The 19,278-nt window shown below is 53.4% G+C and overlaps 2 protein-coding genes across 5 annotated transcripts in view; both read right to left on the bottom strand.

Moving 5' to 3' along the window:
• Nucleotides 1–19,278, bottom strand: part of Tspear (thrombospondin type laminin G domain and EAR repeats) — a 143,499-nt gene that overhangs the window by 11,267 nt on the left and 112,954 nt on the right. Inside the window, exons 3-9 of the mRNA XM_057751529.1 lie at nt 8,284–8,522; nt 6,962–7,052; nt 5,458–5,614; nt 4,778–4,909; nt 3,915–4,141; nt 3,440–3,626; nt 1,206–1,435 (exon numbers count right to left, since the gene is read on the bottom strand). Coding sequence (XP_057607512.1) covers nt 1,206–1,435; nt 3,440–3,626; nt 3,915–4,141; nt 4,778–4,909; nt 5,458–5,614; nt 6,962–7,052; nt 8,284–8,522 — 1,263 coding nt within the window. The remainder of the gene's footprint in view (nt 1–1,205; nt 1,436–3,439; nt 3,627–3,914; nt 4,142–4,777; nt 4,910–5,457; nt 5,615–6,961; nt 7,053–8,283; nt 8,523–19,278) is intronic.
• Nucleotides 10,428–18,225, bottom strand: LOC130862129 (keratin-associated protein 10-2-like). 4 transcript variants are annotated; one of them, XM_057751564.1, is made up of 6 exons: nt 18,120–18,225; nt 17,956–18,059; nt 17,794–17,874; nt 17,642–17,727; nt 10,764–10,956; nt 10,428–10,637 (listed from the first exon to the last, which is right to left on the bottom strand). In XM_057751564.1, the coding sequence occupies exons 1-6, from the start codon at nt 18,223–18,225 to the stop codon at nt 10,428–10,430; spliced, it is 780 nt and encodes a 259-aa protein (XP_057607547.1). The 4 variants fall into 4 exon arrangements, with proteins under 4 accessions (XP_057607547.1, XP_057607550.1, XP_057607546.1 ...); XM_057751567.1 differs by lacking the exons at nt 17,642–17,727; nt 17,794–17,874; nt 17,956–18,059; nt 18,120–18,225 and adding an exon at nt 11,072–11,177 and having other exon boundaries at nt 10,428–10,622; nt 10,656–11,026; XM_057751563.1 differs by lacking the exons at nt 17,642–17,727; nt 17,794–17,874; nt 17,956–18,059; nt 18,120–18,225 and having other exon boundaries at nt 10,428–10,622; nt 10,656–11,177.

Genomic DNA, 19,278 nt, shown 5'->3' with positions numbered 1-19,278 from the left:
CCCCTGTCCCACCTCTCTGCACCCCCACCCCGGCAGCCAGTCTCTGTTCACCCAACCCTGGGCTCTAGCTAAGATCCCTGATGCCTGAAGCCGTCCTTTGAACCACAGGACTTACCCATGGTACCCTGGGAGTGCCTGCCCTATGGATGGGAGTCCCTGCACTACAGACCCTTCCAGAAAGGCATGCCCTGCAGAGGTGGGTGTGTCCCCACAGCTTGCAGCTACATTCAGAGCCTGCAGCTTAGTTAGCTTCAAAGCTGACGTTCGTGACATTGCAGAATGCAAACGGTAAACGTATTAAGACATCTCCAGGGCTGAAAGGATTTAAGCAAAAGAAGAGACTATTGGCAAAGCATAAAAGTGGACTTCTGTGGGTTCTGAGGAGTCAGGAAGACGTGGGGGGAGACTGCTGTTAAGCACCGCCTGCAGCTCGGGCAGGGCTGAGCCAGTCCACCCTACTGGTGTCTTCCCCCATGATACCCTGGTGGTTTCAAGCTGCTTCTGCCTCTGTGCCCTGGGCTGTTCTGTTCCAGCTGTGCCCCTCCCTCCCCTCCTTCAGCAGAATCACTCCTGGGGCTCTCCTCCTCTACAGCACACAGCCTGGCATGCCCTGGGCTCAGGGTTTTGCTTTGATCCTGTGCTAACTGCAAAGTGGCTGCTGGCCTCCACTAAGGTCACTGCTGGAAGCTCTGCTATTCTTGGCAAAGCTATGGCTATGCAGTGCAGCTCACATGAACAGACTGTGATATGAAATGGTCGGCGACACAAAACTAAGTACTCAGAGATCTTGCCAGCAGGGGTGGTGGGACCAGCCAAGGGGCTTCAAAGTCAAAGGAGAATCAATACTATGTCTGGCCCCACCCAAACCCCTCTGCCCTGGTCATAGCCAAGTTACCTTGCTACACCAAACTTGGAGACCTGGAGACCCACAGACACCAATTGATCAGAGCAGGGGAACTGTGGCCTCTGGAGAAAACTGCGATGGGCACTCAGGGTACCCTCCTCAACAACCCAAACTCAACCCACACCCAGGCTTTCCTCAGGAGCACTGGAGGACCCAAACCACCCAGGAAGATGCAGCATGCAGAAGGGACAGGCACTTGGACACTGGTGTCAGGGCCACACCAAGCTGTCATTCACAGAGCCCTGACTCTCGGTGGCCCCGCTGCAGATTGGGCATCTACCGGAGAATTCGGGCTTCTCACCAGGAATGACTGGAAAAGCTGGAAGGCGCCCACGAGCCAGATGTACAGGTGGGAGTGCACCTGGGTGGAGGTGCCATTGAAGGTGTTGGCCACCACCAGGAAGGAGTAGGGCCCCACGGTGAAGAACTCCCAGTCGTAGGCACCGGACGTGGCGATAGACTGATTGGCTTCAAAGAGCTGGCTGCTGGGGTTCCACCTGTAGATCACGCTGTCGATGTTGTGGTTGTCGCCTGGAAGCAAGGTCAGTGCTGGGGGAGGGGCCTGCTCCCTAGAATTCACAGCTGCTTTACCCCACCCCTCAGGCGACTTCTGCCGCCCAGCCAAGGGGCTTGCATGCCCGCTGTTCCCAGAAGAAAAAGCCTGCGGGTGGGTTCAAATGGCCGGCAGGCCAGCAGTGGCCTTCCACCATTTAAGCCCTCCTCACCTCCTACCTTGGCCTTCTCCTGTCTTAAAAGGCCGGGCTTTCTCACAACCCTCTCTTTGTCTGAAATGTCTTCCCCATGGTGTCCCTGTAAGTCTTCCATGGATACTGCTCTCCAGGTGTTTCTCTCTCATCATGCTCTCCAGAAGCCCTCCCTGGTGGTGCTCTCTGGAGGCCATCCCCTCCCCGTGGTGCTCTCTGGAGCCACCCCCCGCCATGGTGCTCTCTGGAGCCCCCCCGTGGTGCTCTCTGGAGGACCCCCCTGTGGTGCTCTCTGGAGCCCCCTCCCCATGGTGCTCTCTGGAGGTCCCCCCGTGATGCTCTCTGGAGCCCCTCCCATGGTGCTCTCTGGAGCCCCCTCCCCATGGTGCTCTCTGGAGGCCCCCCGTGGTGCTCTCTGGAGGACCCCCCTGTGGTGCTCCCTGGAGCTCCCCCCCCCCGTGGTGCTCTCCAGAGGCCCCCCTGTGGTGCTCTCTGGAGGCCCTTTCCCATGATACTCCTTGGATGCATCTTCTGTGGTATTCCCTGGAGGCCCTCCCCTGTGATCCTCTCTTCATGGTGCTCTCTAGAGGAAGTCCAGAGGCTCTTTTCCCATGGTCCTTTCTAGAAGGTCTTCCGTCCCTGTCTCCCTCTCCAGTGCCTGTTGGAGCACTCACCCTGAGGGGTACTCTGTTGTTAGGGGTCTTGGGCTTCCCTAGATCCTGAGTGCAAAGGCTGTTACTTCATCCCCAGGCTGCTTGGTGTGCTTCACACTTGGGTGGATCCTGGACCGTGAAGTCTCCTGAGAGATGACTTAGAGTAACCCTATAGCCATGCCCTGACATAGTCCATCCTTGGAGTTCCAGGATCGAGAAGACTTGGCCACCATCATGGCAAAAGCCAGGTTTCCCGGCCCTTCCAGGCAATGCCACCTGCCATCCTCTCTGACATTACGGAGTCTGTGCCAGGATGCTGAGCTTGCTCTCAGGGAAGCAGTGGTGGGGGTGGCTTCCAAACTGGCCCCCTCTGTACCACACACCCATTGACATTAGTGCTGTTTCTGCAGCCTTGGCTTATGGTCACTATGCCACCTGCTAGCTGCACTGACTCCTCAAAATTAGGAGGGAAGTTGCTGAATACAGTCCGCACTGGGACTCGGTGGCTTCTCTGGTGGTCAGGAACCAAGTGGCTTCCCTGCCCTCCTAACCTAGGTGAACCACAGCCGTGTTGGGATTTAGGTGGACTACCCCTGAACACACATTTCAGGGGTAAGTTGTAGGCAATGGGCCATGCATGACTTAGTGTTTGTGTGTGGTGCACACGTGTGTGTGTGGGTGTGTGTGAATGCACATGTATGTGTATCACGCCCATGTGGAGGCTAGAGGCCAGTCTCCAGTGTCATTCCTCAGGGACATTGTCCACCTTGTCTTTTTGAGATAATGTCTCTAAGTGGCCTGGGAATCGCCAGTCAGGTTATACTGGCTGCAGTGGGATCCTCTACCCCAAGTGCTGGGATTATAAAGGCAGGTTTAGCTATTTTTATTACATTCTAGGTGTCAAACTCAGACTCTCATGCTTTTAAGACAAGCACTTTACTGGCAGAGCCATTTCCCAGCCCTAACTTAATATAATATATTTTTAAAATTTTTTTTATTGTTTTTAAACGAGTTATACATTTTCCCCTATTCCCCTTCCTTCCTCCCTTCTCCCCTTCCACCCTTTCCCCCGTCCCCTCACACTCCCAATTTACTATTTTTTAATGAGATGAAAATTCACCCTTGCATACAAACTATGGAATGGTTTCCTTCCAGGTCAAAGGTCATATGCAACCTACCTTCTCTGTGGTTGGCTACCACCAGGAAGTGCTCTCCATCCACTATAAAGGCCTCCCAGTCCCGGGCACTGTGGGTGGCAATCCTCTGGTAGAGGGTGAACTTCAACTTTCTGGGGCTCCACTTGTAGATGACCGAGAACTCTTGACCCCTTTCGTTTGGCCCAAAGTTGGCCACGGCCAGGAAGATCTGGAAGAGAAGCGTTACCTTGTGTCGGCACCAGACAAGGAGCCCAGTCTGCAGGATCCTGGTCCTCAGCATCTCTCCCACAAGCACAGGGAAGGGTACTAGGCAGACTGTCAACTGGTACCACCTCTGTCTCGTGAGAAGCTGAGCAGGCTCCTTTTAGGTACACTCCTACAGCCTAAAGTCTGTGACTTTGAGCCCCACCCCACCTCAGCAAGGGCTTGGAACCCTGAGAGATGCGCTGACCTGCACCCGTCAATGAGGAAGGGGACGTCACCTGTGCAGACTTGCCTTTTTCCCAATGGTGAAATGTCGCCACGATTGTGCCTGGTGTGTGGCGATGTTCTGATAGGAGACAAATTTCCCATCTGTCCATTTATAGATGGCGGATCTAGCCTTCCTATTGGCCGTGGCTGCAAAGAGTCCCACGCCGGGGATGTTGAATACCTCGATGCCCAGGGTCTCTGAGTTGGTGTGCAGACTCTGGTGTTCCTCCACGTAGTCCAGCTTGGTCTTGGCTTGGAATGGGAGGATGGGGACCTAGTCAGTGTGCATAGGAATGGAGCTGGGGGTTCTCTGGGAGTGATATTTGGGACCCTGCCATGACTCGGCTCTTAGGCTCATGCCCGGGGCCCTACAATTTATGAAGGAGAATTTTCCCTGGTGCTCCATTTTATTCTCTTGGAAAAGGACCGTCAAAGGGAGGATGCTCCTGTTCACTAGGGGCTTTGGGGTCTGTGTGGCCCCAGACTCAAACAGGACAAAAGGGAGGCCTGAGTGTCTGTATTGTACCTTCTTTCTGCCATTGGCTAGCAGGGAAGAGTTACTGAGAGAAGCCAGCCATATGATCCTCATGGCACACCCTGGATATACCTATTTCTAGGTTGAATACACAGACTTGCCACTCCTTCTGGAGTCCTGAGGACAGTTCTGGGGGATGGGCATGCCTATTCTAGGGAGGAAGACAGCCTGGCTTGCCTGGGCTGTTCTGGCAACCACCTGCTCCTGAATTTATCACTGAGGAGGCTTTCCACTCTCTGAAGTGGCCCTTACAGGTGGATGGGGCTTGAAGCCTTTCATGATACCCTTTTCCTAATGGGGACACAGCCAGCTGTTCTATGTGCTTAGGATGTGAATTCTGAGTCTAGCCTCACCTGTCAACACGGAGACCCACTGGCTGTCGGCACACAGGTAGAGCCCCTTTTGGGCAGCATCAAACCAGAACTGGACACCCTCTGCCTTGGTGCATGGCGGCCGGGACCCCAGGGTTACTTTCATGTCAGCTTCTGTGGGGGATATCAGACAAAAGTGTTTTGCATATCAGGATTCCAGAGATAAGGACTTTGGCAAGGGGTCCAAGCCTGGTGGTCCTATCTTTACCTTTGTACATGGCTGAAGGGAGCCCCAAGCAGCACAGGCCACTGGAGGTGGGGGGGGGGGGAGCCCTAGAACCACAACCATAATGTTTCCTGTGTGGCTGGCTGACCACACCTACCTTCTACCTAGAGGGAATGTCTCTCTGTCCCTTTACTGTCACACAATGGACAGCCTCAATAGCCACACACTGCTCTTCCCTGAGAGCCTGCCTCTTCTCAGCAGGAGGAGCTAAACTATGGGTGATGTTCTTGGGTCTGTGTTTTGGTCTCACTACTATTGATTCCAGCATTTGTCTCATGTCTGACCTCCTGGCCTTATGGGGATAGCCATCAGCACCAGGCAGCGGTGTCACACAGTAAAACCTAAATGTCACTGAGAGATGCACACTGGAGAGGCTGAGAAAGGAGCCTGTGCTCTCAGATGGAGCCAGGGTGGGAAACAAGCCCCGCCTACTAACCATAGGGATATTTCAGCACATCGTTAGCATCAGGCTTCTCTGTGAGCCTCTTCAGCACCCGGGGGATGGACAGCTCAGCCAGCCTGGCGTTCCTGCTGGGACATAGCCTTGGGGTTGCATCTGAGCCAGGCAGCAGAACCAGTTGCCTTATCAGGCCCTGCGGAAGGAGAAAGTGAGGTTCCACTGATATCTGCAGCTGTTGGGGACCTTGGCCCACATGGCCCAGTGGGTCTAACCTGCAGTGTGGGAATGGGTCTGCATGTGGATCGGGAGTGATGGCAGGTAATTGTTTATTGTTCTTAGTAAAGAAGGGACTGTCCACATGGAATAGAGTGACCAGGCCACATTCCTTTTCCATCTCACCCAACTGCTTTTCCATTCCTTCCTTAAATATCTACCCACCATCGATTCATTCATTCATCTATCTATCCATCCATCCCTCCACCCACCCACCCACCCATCCCTCCACCCATTTATTCATCCATCCATCCATCCATCCACCCACCCACCCATCCCTCCACTCATTTATTCATCCATCCATCCATCCATCCATCCATCCATCCATCCATCCACCATCCACCCATCCATTTATCCATCCATCCATCCATCCATCCATCCATCCATCCATCCATCCACCTACCCGCCCACCCATTTAGCAGCCATCCTTCTGCCCAGTCACCCATGTCTATTCATTAATAACCAATAAATCCACCTACATATTCATCCCTCTATCTATCCACTTATTCAAATATATATATAGCCACCCAGGCATCAACCCATGCATGCATCTGTCCACCTATCACTATTTACTCATGCATGCATGCATGCATACATGCATCCATCTATCCATCACCACCCACCAATCCATGCATGCAACTATCCACCTATCTGTTCCGTTCAATCGTAACGCAAGCACATTTCCACAGAGTGATTACTATGTACCAGGTATGGTTGCAGATGTTGAGGACACATCTGAACTGTAGCTCCTAGTTGTGGAGTAGACTCTAGATACCATCCCAGCAGAGAGTACACCACAGGTGATGGATGTGTGGGTGAACGGACAGATAGGTGGATGGGTGTGTGAGTAGATGGGTAGGTGAACAGAAGAGAGGATGAATGAGTGGATGGATGTGTGGGTGGATCAATGGATGGGTGGGTAGATGGGTGGAGGATGTGTGGGTGGATGGATGAATGGATGGATGAATGGATGGGGATGCTGACATACATCAAGGCCAGAAAGACTGGGTTCAAGCATCAGTTTATGAGCGTGTTGGGGTCAGGCTTCCATGGTAGGAGGACTTGTGAGCAGGGATCCAAAAGTCTCAGGGAAGAGTGTGTGAGAAAATAGGAAGAGCCAGTGTGAAGGTCCTGGGGTAGACTCCGCAACCCCTTCGTGTTTCTGGCTCTCACTTAGCGTTGATGGCAATCTACCATCTGAAGCATGTGACAGGCTGTCCCCACAGCCCTTGGGGAGGGCTGCTGCCAGCAGTTCCTCCACACTCACTGTGAATAGGCCTTTGGTTCTCTTCCGGCTGCCAATGAAGAACCGGGCTCCTCTTACTGATAGGGTGGGTGAGAAGGGAACGTCAGCCATTCTGAAACATGAGCGGACAGTACTAGTACCATAGAAAAGGAAGGGCACACACCCCATTTGCTTATAAAGACAGGGGTTGGGTCTCACATGAGAAACAAGCGAGCATCCTAGAGCAGCTGCAATGACAGGCTTCATAGCAGTTAGAGGTCCTAGGCCAGCAGAGCCGTGCTCTCTCTGAGACAAAGGAGGACACCTTGCCCTTCTGGCTCTAGTGGCCCCAGGTTTCCCAGCTGTGGCTGCATCTCTCTACCTCCATCTCCCTTCCCATTGCATCTGAACATGCTTGCAGCCTTTCCCCTGCCTCTGTGGTCTCTGCCACCTCATCAGAAACTGCCCAACTCAGCTGACATCATCTTGACTTGGTTTAAGACCCAGTTGGCAGGTAAAGGCACATTCATAGCCCCCAGGGGAGATGAGTTGAGGCACCCAGGACTGAGGCCCTTAAAGAAATGCATAGCGAGGATACATATGAGACCTTTTTGCTACCTCCTGGTGAACCTCCAGGACCTTCCTCTGCATCAGGACCCTGACCCATATAACCATTGTGTGCTTTTATACAGCCTGTGAGATGATGGCTACAGGTAGGAGGGAGGCACCTTGCTAGAAATCCGGGAGCCTCTGGAATGTGCTGGTTGTGATTGCTACGAAGGTTGAACTCACTGAGGAAGACATGAAAGATAGCAGGCCAAGGGAGGGACATGTGGCTGGAGCCACTGCATGAGGTGACATAGCTCCTGCTTCCTCCAGACTTAACCATCTGCTACAGTGCACCAAGCTCCAGGCCAGGGGTACCAGGCAGCCAATCCTCCACCCACAGCCCACCTCCACTCTGTGGCTAGGCATCCTGGCTCCTGAGCCCAGCCTGCAGCTTTGGGAGCTGGCCTGCATTCTCAACCCAAGACCCTCAGATCTTCCTTGGCCACAGTTGCTCCAAGTAGGTGATTTCTAGCCCCTGATTGGGCACCTCCATTTCACAGAGCTGTGTAGCTGCTCCATGACCCCTGGCCTCATAATGGAAGCCTATCTTCCATAAGGCCCTAAGGCATTTCATAATGCACCTAAGGCATCCTCCATAGCCTGCCCCAAGTAAAGGATCTGGCAGGGCAGGGGCAGGGGTGAACTTGCCTAGGACCCACCCCCCCCATGGCTCAGTGGCAGAACAGTCACTGCATTGGGTTGCTCAGATGACACCCAGCATGGTTAATCTCTGGCATGAACATCCTGGTACCTACATGTCCATCGGGAAGCCACAGTCCATGGTGAGGGAAAAGGATCCTTGGGACACAGCCAAGATCAGCGTGTGCCACTGGCTGTCCACGAGGCCGGGGCTCCGGAAGGACACACGGGTCTGCCAGGCACCAGCCAAGTCCTCCGTGAGAAATAGGAAGTGCAGCTGTGTGGGTGAGTACCTCAGGCCGAGCAGCAGTGTGTCTCTCTCCTCCGCCAGCAGGGAGAGCAGGTATTCATTCTTCTGTGGAGACCAGGGCCAGAGGTGGGGCAGAGCTGAAGGAAAGGACCAAGGAGGCAGAGGAGAAAAGGACCAAGAAGGATGCGCAAGGCCAACGGTTGGGAATGGAGGGGAGAGGAGAGCAAAGGGCCTGGGAGGGGGGTGGGGAGAGAGGGTAGGGCTAGCAAAAGGGTGGGACTGAGAGGAGGAGGCGGGGCTAGTCAGGGAGTGGGAGGAGCTGATGGCACCCTACCCAGTAGCACTTTCTGGGTCGGAATTCAGTGTGCCTCCCCACCCCAGTCCCCCAGCCAGCTCAGGACAAACAGCCCAGCCCATTGTGCACATCAGAATGTTTTCAGCCTTTCGAGAGAAATAGGTCCTGGCCTGCTCCATCATGAAGGAGCAGGGAGGACCTCACACTGAGGAAAACCAGGCCAGAAGGACAGGTGCTGCACCAATCTGCTTAGCTCCCCAAAGGCTCAGATTCATGCGGACACAACAACAAGGGTGATAGGGATCTGGGGTAGGGGTGGGGAGGGGTGTGGAGCAAGTAGCCAGGAGTTCACAGCATAGCTGAGATTTGCTAGGTAGTATGTGAATGAACTCAGCACAGCCGGGATGCGCTCACAAAGATCACAGAGAGTTCTGTGATATGCGTGATTTTTACAGTCAGCGAAGCAGAGTGCTACGGGCTATTTCTGTCCACACATCTCACCAAACCGTCCTTAGCCAAACACAGGCAGTCTGACCAGTCAACCGGTAAGTTAGCTCTGCCAACAGCTGAGTGTGTGCATGCCGATGTGTCCACACTTACTATCTTCCTTAGCAAGGCTCTGCCCATGTGAACCTGCGTGCCAGTTCCACGCACCTGTCCTAAAGAGGGTGAAGGCCTGTGTGACCTTCAGAGTTGGCTCAACGTGCAGTATGCCTTGGTCACAGTATGGGACACTTGCTCAGGTTCCTTTGGGAACAGGGGCTCTTTCTGCTTCTGTGGCTCTCACAGTGGGAAGTCTGTTTCCTGGAGACTTCCAGGAAATGGTATGGAGCTTGGGAGCTGACAGGTGACAGAGAACAAAACCCTCCCAAAGACATCCAGGGGATCGGGAGACACAGAAGGCCAAGAGGGAGCTAGGGACGGTGACAATGGGGAGGTATAGGGATGGAGCACCCTAATGCCCCCAACACACGCACCAGGCTCATGCCGGCTTGAGCTGTCAAGTGTCAGCCCATTTTGTATTCATTATTTTGTAGCTATGACTAAGCACCACGACTTAGGAAAGAAAGAGTTCATTTTAGCTTAGGCTTCCAGAGGGAGAGTCCGTAAAGGTGGGAGATGAACGGCAGCAGGTGAGTGGACCAGGATGCCAGCGAGCTCATCTCTAACCATGAGCAGAAAGCAGAGAACAAGGATTCACAGTGGGCGAGGCCATCAGCCCACAAAACCTGCCCCATGACTTACACCCTCCAACAAGTCTCTAAACATTTCGCAACTCCCCAAGTAGAACCATGCACCAGAGACCACGTCTTCAAACAAATGTGCCTATTTGGGACATTCTTCATTCAAACAACTGGTGATCCCCAGGGGAGGTGGCTACTGTAATTCCTAGAAACATTCTGGCTACGAAGATGGATATTTACTCGAATTGCATGTTCCAGAGAATAAGAGCAGATCCAGGTGGGTAGAAGAGTTTATTGAAGCCATGGGCTGCAGACAAGCTGATGTCAGGGGCAGGTAACCAGAGCAGAGCGACTGGGGGGGGGGGGCAGTGACACGGAGGATCAGCAGGTCTTCTGGGAAGGTCAACTCACAAAGGACAGGTTGGGGGCTTCATCCTGGGGGATTGGTTATCCCAGGTAAGGATCAGGCTGAGAAAGCTGGGAGGGGCCACAGGGAGGGACCTGAGCCAGCTGGAGCCAGGAACAGGCCCATCAACAGCTGGACTTCTGGCCTGAGGAGAGGCCACAGCAGGCCTGGCTGGAGCAGGCAGGGCTGCAGAGCAGGGACATGCTGGAGCAGGGCTTGCAGCAGCTGGGCTGGCAGGAGGAGGCACAGCAGGAGGAGCTGGGCACACAGCAGGCGGGTCTGCACACAGGGCGGCAGAGCAGGGACACGCTGGAGCAGGGCTTGCAGCAGACAGGCTTGCAGCAGACAGGCACACAGCAGCATGAGGGCTGGCAGCATGAGGGCTGGCAGCTAGACTGCTGGCAGCAGGAGGATCCAGAGCAGATGGGTGTGCAGCAGACAGGCTTGCAACAAAGGGTCACACAAGGTGAGGAGGTGCAGCATGAGGGCTGGCAGCTAGACTGCTGGCAGCATGAAGAAGATCCAGAGCAGATGGGGGTACAGCAGATGGGCTTGCAGCAGACAGGCACACAGCAGGACTGTTGGCAAGGGGAGCAGGTGCAGCATGAGGGCTGGCAGCTAGACTGCTGGCAGCATGAGGGTGTGCAGCAGCTGCTGCAGGCAGATTGGCAGCAGGGACTGGACCCACAGCTCACTGGGGTACAGATGAGAGTCAGGCAGGGGGCTGGGGCACAGCAGCTGGGGGCACAGCAGCTGGACTGGCAGCAGCTGGGGGCACAGCAGCTAGGCTCACAGCAGCTCTCTGGGCAGTCGTCCACCTGCCAGGAGGAGTTGGTGCAAGCGTCGGAGCAGATGGACATGGTGGAGGCGGCCATGGTGGGGCTGACTGGAGTTGGGAGGTGTGAGCTTGAGAGTGTGCGTGAGAGTGTGTATGTTATGTGCTGTGCTGTCAGCTTTTATACCAGGGTATGTTGTCAGCCAGAAGCCTCTAGAACCTTCCTTCCTCATGGGTATTTTAAGCTGCGTCCTGAAAATCCTTGTTAATCTGTTTATTTACAGGCGAGTCACTCCTCCTGAGCCCCACGTGGTCCTGGCTAGGGCCTGAGGGTGCTGTGTGCTTGGTTCTCCAAGTGGAGCCTTGTCCAAGCTGGGTCTGGCTTTGTGCACACACCACATGCCTCATCATCCAGGCTGCCCCACTAGGTAGTGAGGAATTTGAACCCTGGGGGAGACTATTCTGAGTGTCTCAACGTGGCACCGGTCTGTAGAGAATGAGACGGTGAGGGAAAACTAGAGGGTGATGGATTCTTCTAGAACGCAGGCTTTTCAGAATAGCAACAGAGAAAGGGAGCTGTGATGCAGGGACTGGGACCCCCTGCAAGTGAAATGTCACCATGTGCTGTGTGTCCACGTAGACTGGGAACCTGTGTCTCGAATGCATGGGGGCACCTCGGAGCTTTCACACAGCCCAGCACCCAACCTGAGCCTAGCAGGATGGGCACACCAAGATGGAGTCTTCCTGCGCTGCTGCTGCTTTGGGATGACTGGGGGTGCGTGACACCAGAGGACAGGAGTGGGCTGAGCTTTAGTAAGAGGCTTGGAGAGCTCCTGCCTGCAGAAAGAAGAGCTAAAGCCAGGGACAGCGAAAGCTTCCCTTGGAACCAGTTGAAGCTTCTAACTCTGCCGGGGCAGCTAGCCTGCCTCCCTGGACCAATACAGCTGTCGTTATAAGACCCCACTCCCCTTCCTCCCCTCCATTTACGCCAGTCTTTGTGGTTTAAAATTTTCTGACCTCAAAATTCAACCAACTATTCCCACGAAGTTTATGTCTTTCTACAGTTCTATAATTGCATTGTATTGATTTCCCACAGTGTAGCTGGGAGATGTTTTGACTGTCCCCTGTTTACTACACATAGGAATAAGGTGGTAGTCACTGTTGTTTGTGTTTGGTGTTTTCTATGATGGTGAGTTTTCTTTCCTCTGGAGTAAATCTCTGTGTACACTTCTTGGGTCACACGTGGGTAAATGTTTATCCCCAGGCTGCACCATCCCTGAGGGGCAGGCCGTTTGCACTCCACAGACGTGTGACCAGGCTGCACTCTTGGTTCTCTGTGTTTGCGCTGGGATGTGCTCTCTGGTGGCTGGTGCTGTTCTCAGTGTGTTTAAGGGACCCATCTGTCCTGCTGCCTTGTGTCTGCAGAGCATCCTACACACGGTGTGGGCGAATGTGCCCCCCACGCTGGGCTTCTTAACCTCAGTGGCTCTAACAGGCTGTGGGGCTCCTCTACTGTGCTTGGCATTTCCCACCAACACTCCACCTGCTTCTCTCCTGCCCAGGCATCTTGGTTAAATGTGTTTTCACATTTAAGCCTCTTTTTAAACTTCTTTCTTTTGAGGCAAGGTCTCATATAGCCTAGGCTAGCCCGGAATTTACTGTTTAGTTGAGGATGACTTGGAACTCCTGGTGGGATTTCAGTTGTGCCTCACCATGCCCAGCTCATGTTTGATGGTTTAAAGATGAGAGTTTAGTACCTGGAGGCCCATATACATTCCGCTTCCCACGCTGATCTGAGAAATCTGCTACCTATTGGGGTGCTCAGACACTCTGCCTGTAGTGTGTCCTAAAGGTCAGATATACTCACTCGTTCTCCCCCTCCCTCCCCCTTTTCTTCCTCCTCCCTCCCTTCCCCCTCTCAGAGGTTTACTGAGCACATAGCTGGGGCAGTGGCCTGGGCAGGGACAAGTGACAAGCTCTTTGTTATTTCTAGGTCAGGACCAATGGAGAGGCTCGTTGTTGCTCTGTGGGAAAATTTTACTAGAAAGTGCGAGTTGTCCATATTTGTTCTCTTTTTTCCCTTGTGTTGATGATGGGTTCTTGCGATTACATATTAGTTTTAAAACCAACTTGCAGATTTCTGCAACAATGCTCACTCAGATTCCGCTAGGAACCGGGAAAGTCTCCAGATGAGCGGGGCACCTCTTCCTGATGTACTGAGAAGGTTTTCACCTGAGTTTCACAGTTTCCAAAGTATCTGTTTGGCCACTCAAGGGCTTAGCTTGGATGTGAGGACATCCGTCTCCCAGGTGATTGGCATTGATCGGCCTGTGCCTTTCTAGAGGTTAGGAAGAAGGTATGGCACATGGAGACATCAGCTGTGGGTTCCTAACAGACATCAGAGTAAGGAAGTCTCCTCACCCGGGCATGTGGGGTTTTTATTGTGAAAGGACATTGGGCTATCCCAGCTACTTTTCTGCATCTATTGATAGGATGGTGTGATATTTGCCTTTATTATGTGTGGGACAATGGTTTTACCTGTAAAGATTTGTTTCTTGTACTTGTTTAATAAAATGCTGATCAGTAGCCAGGCAGGAAGCATAGGTGGAGTAGCCAAGCAGGAAGTAGAGGCTGGGCCACGAGAACAGGAGAATTCTGGGAAGAGGAAAGAGTCAGTCTGCAGTGGTCACCCAGACAGAGAGGAAGCAAATGAGAAAGGTACCAAGTCACGTGGCTGACACAGACAAGAATAATGGGTTAAGATGTAGGATGTAAGAATTAGTTAATAAGAAGCCTGAGCTACTAGGCCAGCCAGTTTATAACTAATGGAGACCTCTGGGTGTTTAATTGGGTCTGAACTGCTGTGGTACTGGGTGGGATAGAAACCCCTGTCAACATTATTATATCAATACAATAAATTATATTAGTTGATTTTTCAAATACTAAACCAATGTTTTATTCCAGAGATAAAACCCACTTAGCCACAGTGTTAAGCAGCTTCTATCACTGTGACAGAATGTCAGAGGCAATTTGCCTATAAAGAGGAAAGGTTATTTGACTTCTAGCTTTGGGAGTGTCACTGTATCTTAGTGACGTTTCTGTTGCTGCCATAAGACAGCATAGCCAAGGCAATTTGAAGAAGAGTTTCTGTAGGCCTATGCTTCCACAGGGCTGAGAGGCCACCATGGTGGGGAAGTGACTGGCGGAGAGGCAGCTGTGGCAGCTGGGGTCACAAGCTGGGAGCTCACATCTTGAACCACCAGCATGAAGCTGAGAGAAAGTGACCATGAAACCTGTCTCCACTGACGTGCCTCCTCCCACAAAGCCACACGTCCTGCTTCTTCCAAAACAGTGCCACCAACTGGGGACCACATGTTCAAATCCTGGAGCCTATGGGAGACATCTCATTCAAATCCTTACACATCACATGGCTGCTTGTCTCGATGCCTTCAGGCCTGCATCAGGCGGCATGCATGGTGGGGAATGCAACAGGAATCTGCTTACTTGCGGTGGCTAGGAGGGGAAGAAGACCGCCCAGGTCCCAAGGTCCCCTCCGAAGGCATGCTCCGATGTCCTAGTGTGCTTTCTGCTGCATGAGCAAAGCAGCTTGGGGAGGAAAGGGTTTATAGTTCATCTTACTACACCACATCCCGGTCATCATCAAAGGAAGTCAGGGCAGGAACTGAAGCCGAGGCTGCAGGAGACCACCACTCAGTGGCTTATTTCCTGCAGCGTGCTCAGCCTGCTTTCTTAAATACCCTAGGATCACCTGTGCAGGGGTGGTACCTGCCCAGGGGAGCACCATGTATACTGTGCTGGGCCCTCTTACATCAATCATTAATCAAGAAACTGTTCCACAGACTTGTCTATAGGTAGACAATCTGGTAGAAGCTTTGTCTCAACTGAATTTCCTCTTCTCTGATAACCATAGCTGCATCAAGCTGACAAAAGACTAACCAGCATGTCTAATGACCTCACTTCCTTCCATTAGGCCCCACCTCCTACAGACGTCATCATCTCTTGACAACCACAGGCTGAGGACCAAGCCTTCAGCACCTGGGCTCCGGGCACACCAAAGAACTACCGCACCCATGGCACCTGGCTCTGTTTCTGTGATGCTGGATTCCATGGCTGGGGTTTGCTGAGGGCCTGTCTGACAGAGACGTCCGTGTGTAATATTCAAAGGGCCTTTAAAAAACAAAGAAATAAATTTTAAAATGGGCAGGAGAGCTGGCGAGACCCCTCGCCTAAGGCTCTTGTCTGCTTGCTCGTCTCTGGGGATGGCCTCAGAGTGGCTTGAGATGCGCCACCCCCTTCCAGCTTTCAGAACAGGTCCTGCGGGTTGGTGTTGATGCTTCTTGGTCTGTCTCCACCAGTGTCTTTGTTTTTCTTCCTTGTGCTTGGTTCTGCTCTATCACTGACCTAAGGCTTTTCTCGTCATTATGTCCACAGCTGTGAGCTTCTCCCATCGCAGGCCTCCTGTTGCCTCTGCACTGTGATGGCCGATGCTGTGTCAACCTGACAGGATTTGGAATCATCTAGGGGACCCTTCTGGGCATGCCAGTGAGGGTGTTTCCAGGGCGGACTAACCGAGGGGGAAAGAGTCACCATGAATGTGGGGGGCACCATCCCACGGGCTGGAATCTTGGACTAAATATCAAAGAGGAAGTGACTGGAGCATGTGCGAGCACTGCTCACCGTTCCCTGACTGAGGACTCAGGGCGCCTCCTCATACCCTGTCACTGTGACTTCCCTGCCATGACGAACTGTGTCCTCAAACCCTGAGCTAAAATGAAGCCCTTCTTTCCTTCAGTTGTTTCGATCATGCAGAAAAGCATCTAACAGAAGGGACACCAGGGCTCGACAGGGATGGGGGGAGGGGGTGAGGGTGGTTGCTCCCCATATCAGACAGAGGCTGCCATGCACATTGCAGAGGACCCTTAAAATCAGCCATCAATCAACCTAACTCAAAAACTGGCTATCAGTTAAGGATCCCTTATAGAAGCTGCCCCTGAACACAATAAAGGAGACATACTTGTTTCAAGGATGACCCATGTCCCCGTCTGTCTCTGTGTGTATGTGTTTAAATCTCTAACCCCTTTCCTGGCTCGCATACCGTCCCGTAGTGCAGGCACTACAGGGAGACTCCACAGGACACCAGAGGATGCTCAGGGCAGCAAAGACCCTGCAGTGAAGGGGATGTGTGTATCATCCAAAACTTTAGCATGTCTGACACCAAGAGCGGAGCTGGTGACAAAGCCAGGTCCCTGAGCTCGACTCTGCAGGATAGGACTTCTGCCCGCTGCTCCAACTTGTTCCTTTCCTCCTGTGCAGGTCACTGTGAACAGTACCTGAGCCAGGCCCATGGCGTATTGACTTTATCACAGCCCCTGCGACTGCAAACCCCACCCCCAACATATCGGCCTCCCTCTTCCACACAGCGCTCCTCTGAGCTGTCCCTCTCTGGTTCTCTTTCTTTAAACACCCTCTCGTCTTTGCTCAGTTGCTCCATCTCCCTCTAACGTCTTGGCTGTGTGGGATAAGGGAGGCTAGTGAGTCCCCACCAATTGATTGATCTATTGGCCACCTTTTCCCGCCTTGGGAGTTTAATAAACTGAGTGGCTCTTGAGCTGGATGCTCTGTTTCTGTGCTCACTCAAGCTCTGTCTGGATGGGCCAGGTGCCGGCAGGCTGGTCACTTGGGACCCAGTTAGGTATTCTGATGGTAAATTAGGTCAGGTTGCTTCTCTGGCTCCCTTCAGAGGAATTCCCCTCAGGGCAGTACTCCAGGTGCTAAAGACAGACTTCATGCCCAGCTGATGCCCTGGATATGAATTCGACAGTCTATTTCCTGGGGACCCCTTGCCCAGCAGGAGCTTCTCTTGGTCTTCTCTGTGGGTGTGTCTGAGACCATTACCCACTGGACAGTGGGAGCCCTCTGTGGATGCTTGCACACCCTTTCCAGATATGGGGGACTGTCATGGCAGGATTTTTCTTCCGCTTTGTATAAAACCTGACACTGAGCTCCACTGGCCACACCTACGGCAGGTGACCAACGTCTCTCACTATTGCAGGGCCACAACCTCCCGCCCTCTGGGACAATCATAGCCTGCAGAGACTGACATGGGCTTAAACCACACTTCTCACAGCATGAGAGGAGATCCAGGCAGTTAGAAGAGTTTATTGATGTTCTGAAGGGCTAATGCCAAGACAAGTGACCAGAGCTGAGGGAAGAGGGACAGTGGCCCAGGTGGAGTTCCTGGGAGGCAAGAGGTCAGGTCAGGTCAGTGTAGGGAACAAGTTGGACCTCTGTCCTGGAGAGATGCCACATCAGCAGCTGAGAGAAATTGGGAGGAGAATATGAACAGGGAACAGACAGATCCATCAGCAGCTGGACTTCTGGCCCGAGGAGAGGCCACAGCAGGCCTGGCTGGAGCAGGCAGGGCGGCAGATCAGGGACATGCTGGAGCAGGGCTTGCAGCAGCTGGGCTGGCAGGAGGAGGCACAGCAGGAGGAGCTGGGCACACAGCAGGCGGGTCTGCACACAGGGCGGCAGAGCAGGGACACGCTGGAGCAGGGCTTGCAGCAGACAGGCTTGCAGCAGACAGGCACACAGCAGGATGGCTGGCAGCATGAGGGCTGGCAGCTAGACTGCTGGCAGCAGGAGGATCCAGAGCAGATGGGGGTGCAGCAGACAGGCTTGCAGCAAAGAGTCACACAGGATGGCTGGCAGGGGGAGCAGGTGCAACAAGCTGGCTGGCAGCTAGACTGCTGGCAGCATGAGGGTGCACAGGAAGACTGGCAGCAGGGGGTACAGCAGACAGGCTTGCAGCAAAGAGTCACACAGGATGGCTGGCAGGGGGAGCAGGTGCAACAAGCTGGCTGGCAGCTAGACTGCTGGCAGCATGAGGGTGCGCAGGAAGACTGGCAGCAGGGGCTGGACCCACAGCTCACTGGGGTGCAGATGAGGGTCAGGCAGGGGGCTGGGGCACAGCAGCTGGGGGCACAGCAGCTGGACTGGCAGCAGCTGGGCTGGCAGCAGCTGGGGGCACAGCAGCTAGGCTCACAGCAGCTCTCTGGGCAGTCGTCCACCTGCCAGGAGGAGTTGGTGCAAGCGTCAGAGCAGACAGACATGGTGGAGGCGGCCATGGTGGGGTTGGATGGAGGAGGGTGAGGTGTGAGTGAGTGAGTGAGTGAGTGAGTGAGTGTGTTAGTGAGTGTGTGTGTGTGAGGTGCTGGGTCATCAGCTTTTATACCCCTGTGCTGTTGTCAGACTTGGTCTCCCTTCCTTGTTGGTGTGGCTCGTGGTCATCATCAGGGTGTTTGTTTGTGTGTGATGTTGTTGTCAGGCTTGTCTGTTTCCTGCCAGTGATTGATGCTGGGAGCGTTAGGGGAAGCTCTGTGAGCAGCGAGGTTGGGATGTCATTGGTGGGACTTGTCCAAGCCATCGTATGGCTGCAGAGATGTCATCTGGCATCCCTTCTCAAGAAATATATGGGCTCAACCCAGTACTCCTCCCATAGCCCAGCTCTGGTGAGAACAGTTGTCACTTGATGACAGTGCCCATGTGGCATGGGATGGACCCTTACCAGCCGGTGTGGTGGGGAAAGTAGAGAAGCTGGTTTGACAAGTAAATTTCTGTTTGCAGGCACTAGGAGGCCCAGAGATAGCTGAGACTTGAGGGACCAAATTCCTATCATGGGAAGAGCCCTGGACGGAGCCTGTGTTACTGTGGATTTTCCTCTTGAGGCACTGACAGAGCTACAGCTCACTGGGAAGGGACCCAGAAGTCGACCAAAGCCTTTAGTGGTCTTAGAACCAGAGGGAAAAGCCCAGAGTCCAGAGCCTGCTCAAGTGGAGGGTCTGGGAAGCAATGGGCTTTGGGAAGTAAACACTGACCGTGAGTGCAGGAGCCTCCCCCAGGGAAAGCAAAGGTGGAACCAGATGGTCTTGCCTGCACCTCAGCTCAAGTGCACATGGTAAGATGGCCACAGACCAACTGTTTGTCAGAGACATGGTTGTGGTGATATCTTGCTTGTAATCTAATAAACAAAGCTTGCCTGAAGATCAGAAGACAGAGCTAGCCACTAGTTAACCATAGAGGTCTGGAGGTCTGTACAGACAAACAGGAAGTTATATGGCTGGGCAGAGAGAGGAATATAATTTTGGGAGGAGACAGGAGCTCAACCTCTTTTCGATCTG

The sequence above is a fragment of the Chionomys nivalis genome, chromosome 19 (genome assembly GCF_950005125.1).
Source record: "Chionomys nivalis chromosome 19, mChiNiv1.1, whole genome shotgun sequence".
Taxonomy (NCBI): domain Eukaryota; kingdom Metazoa; phylum Chordata; class Mammalia; order Rodentia; family Cricetidae; genus Chionomys; species Chionomys nivalis.
This window is presented reverse-complemented; position numbering and strand designations above follow the sequence as displayed.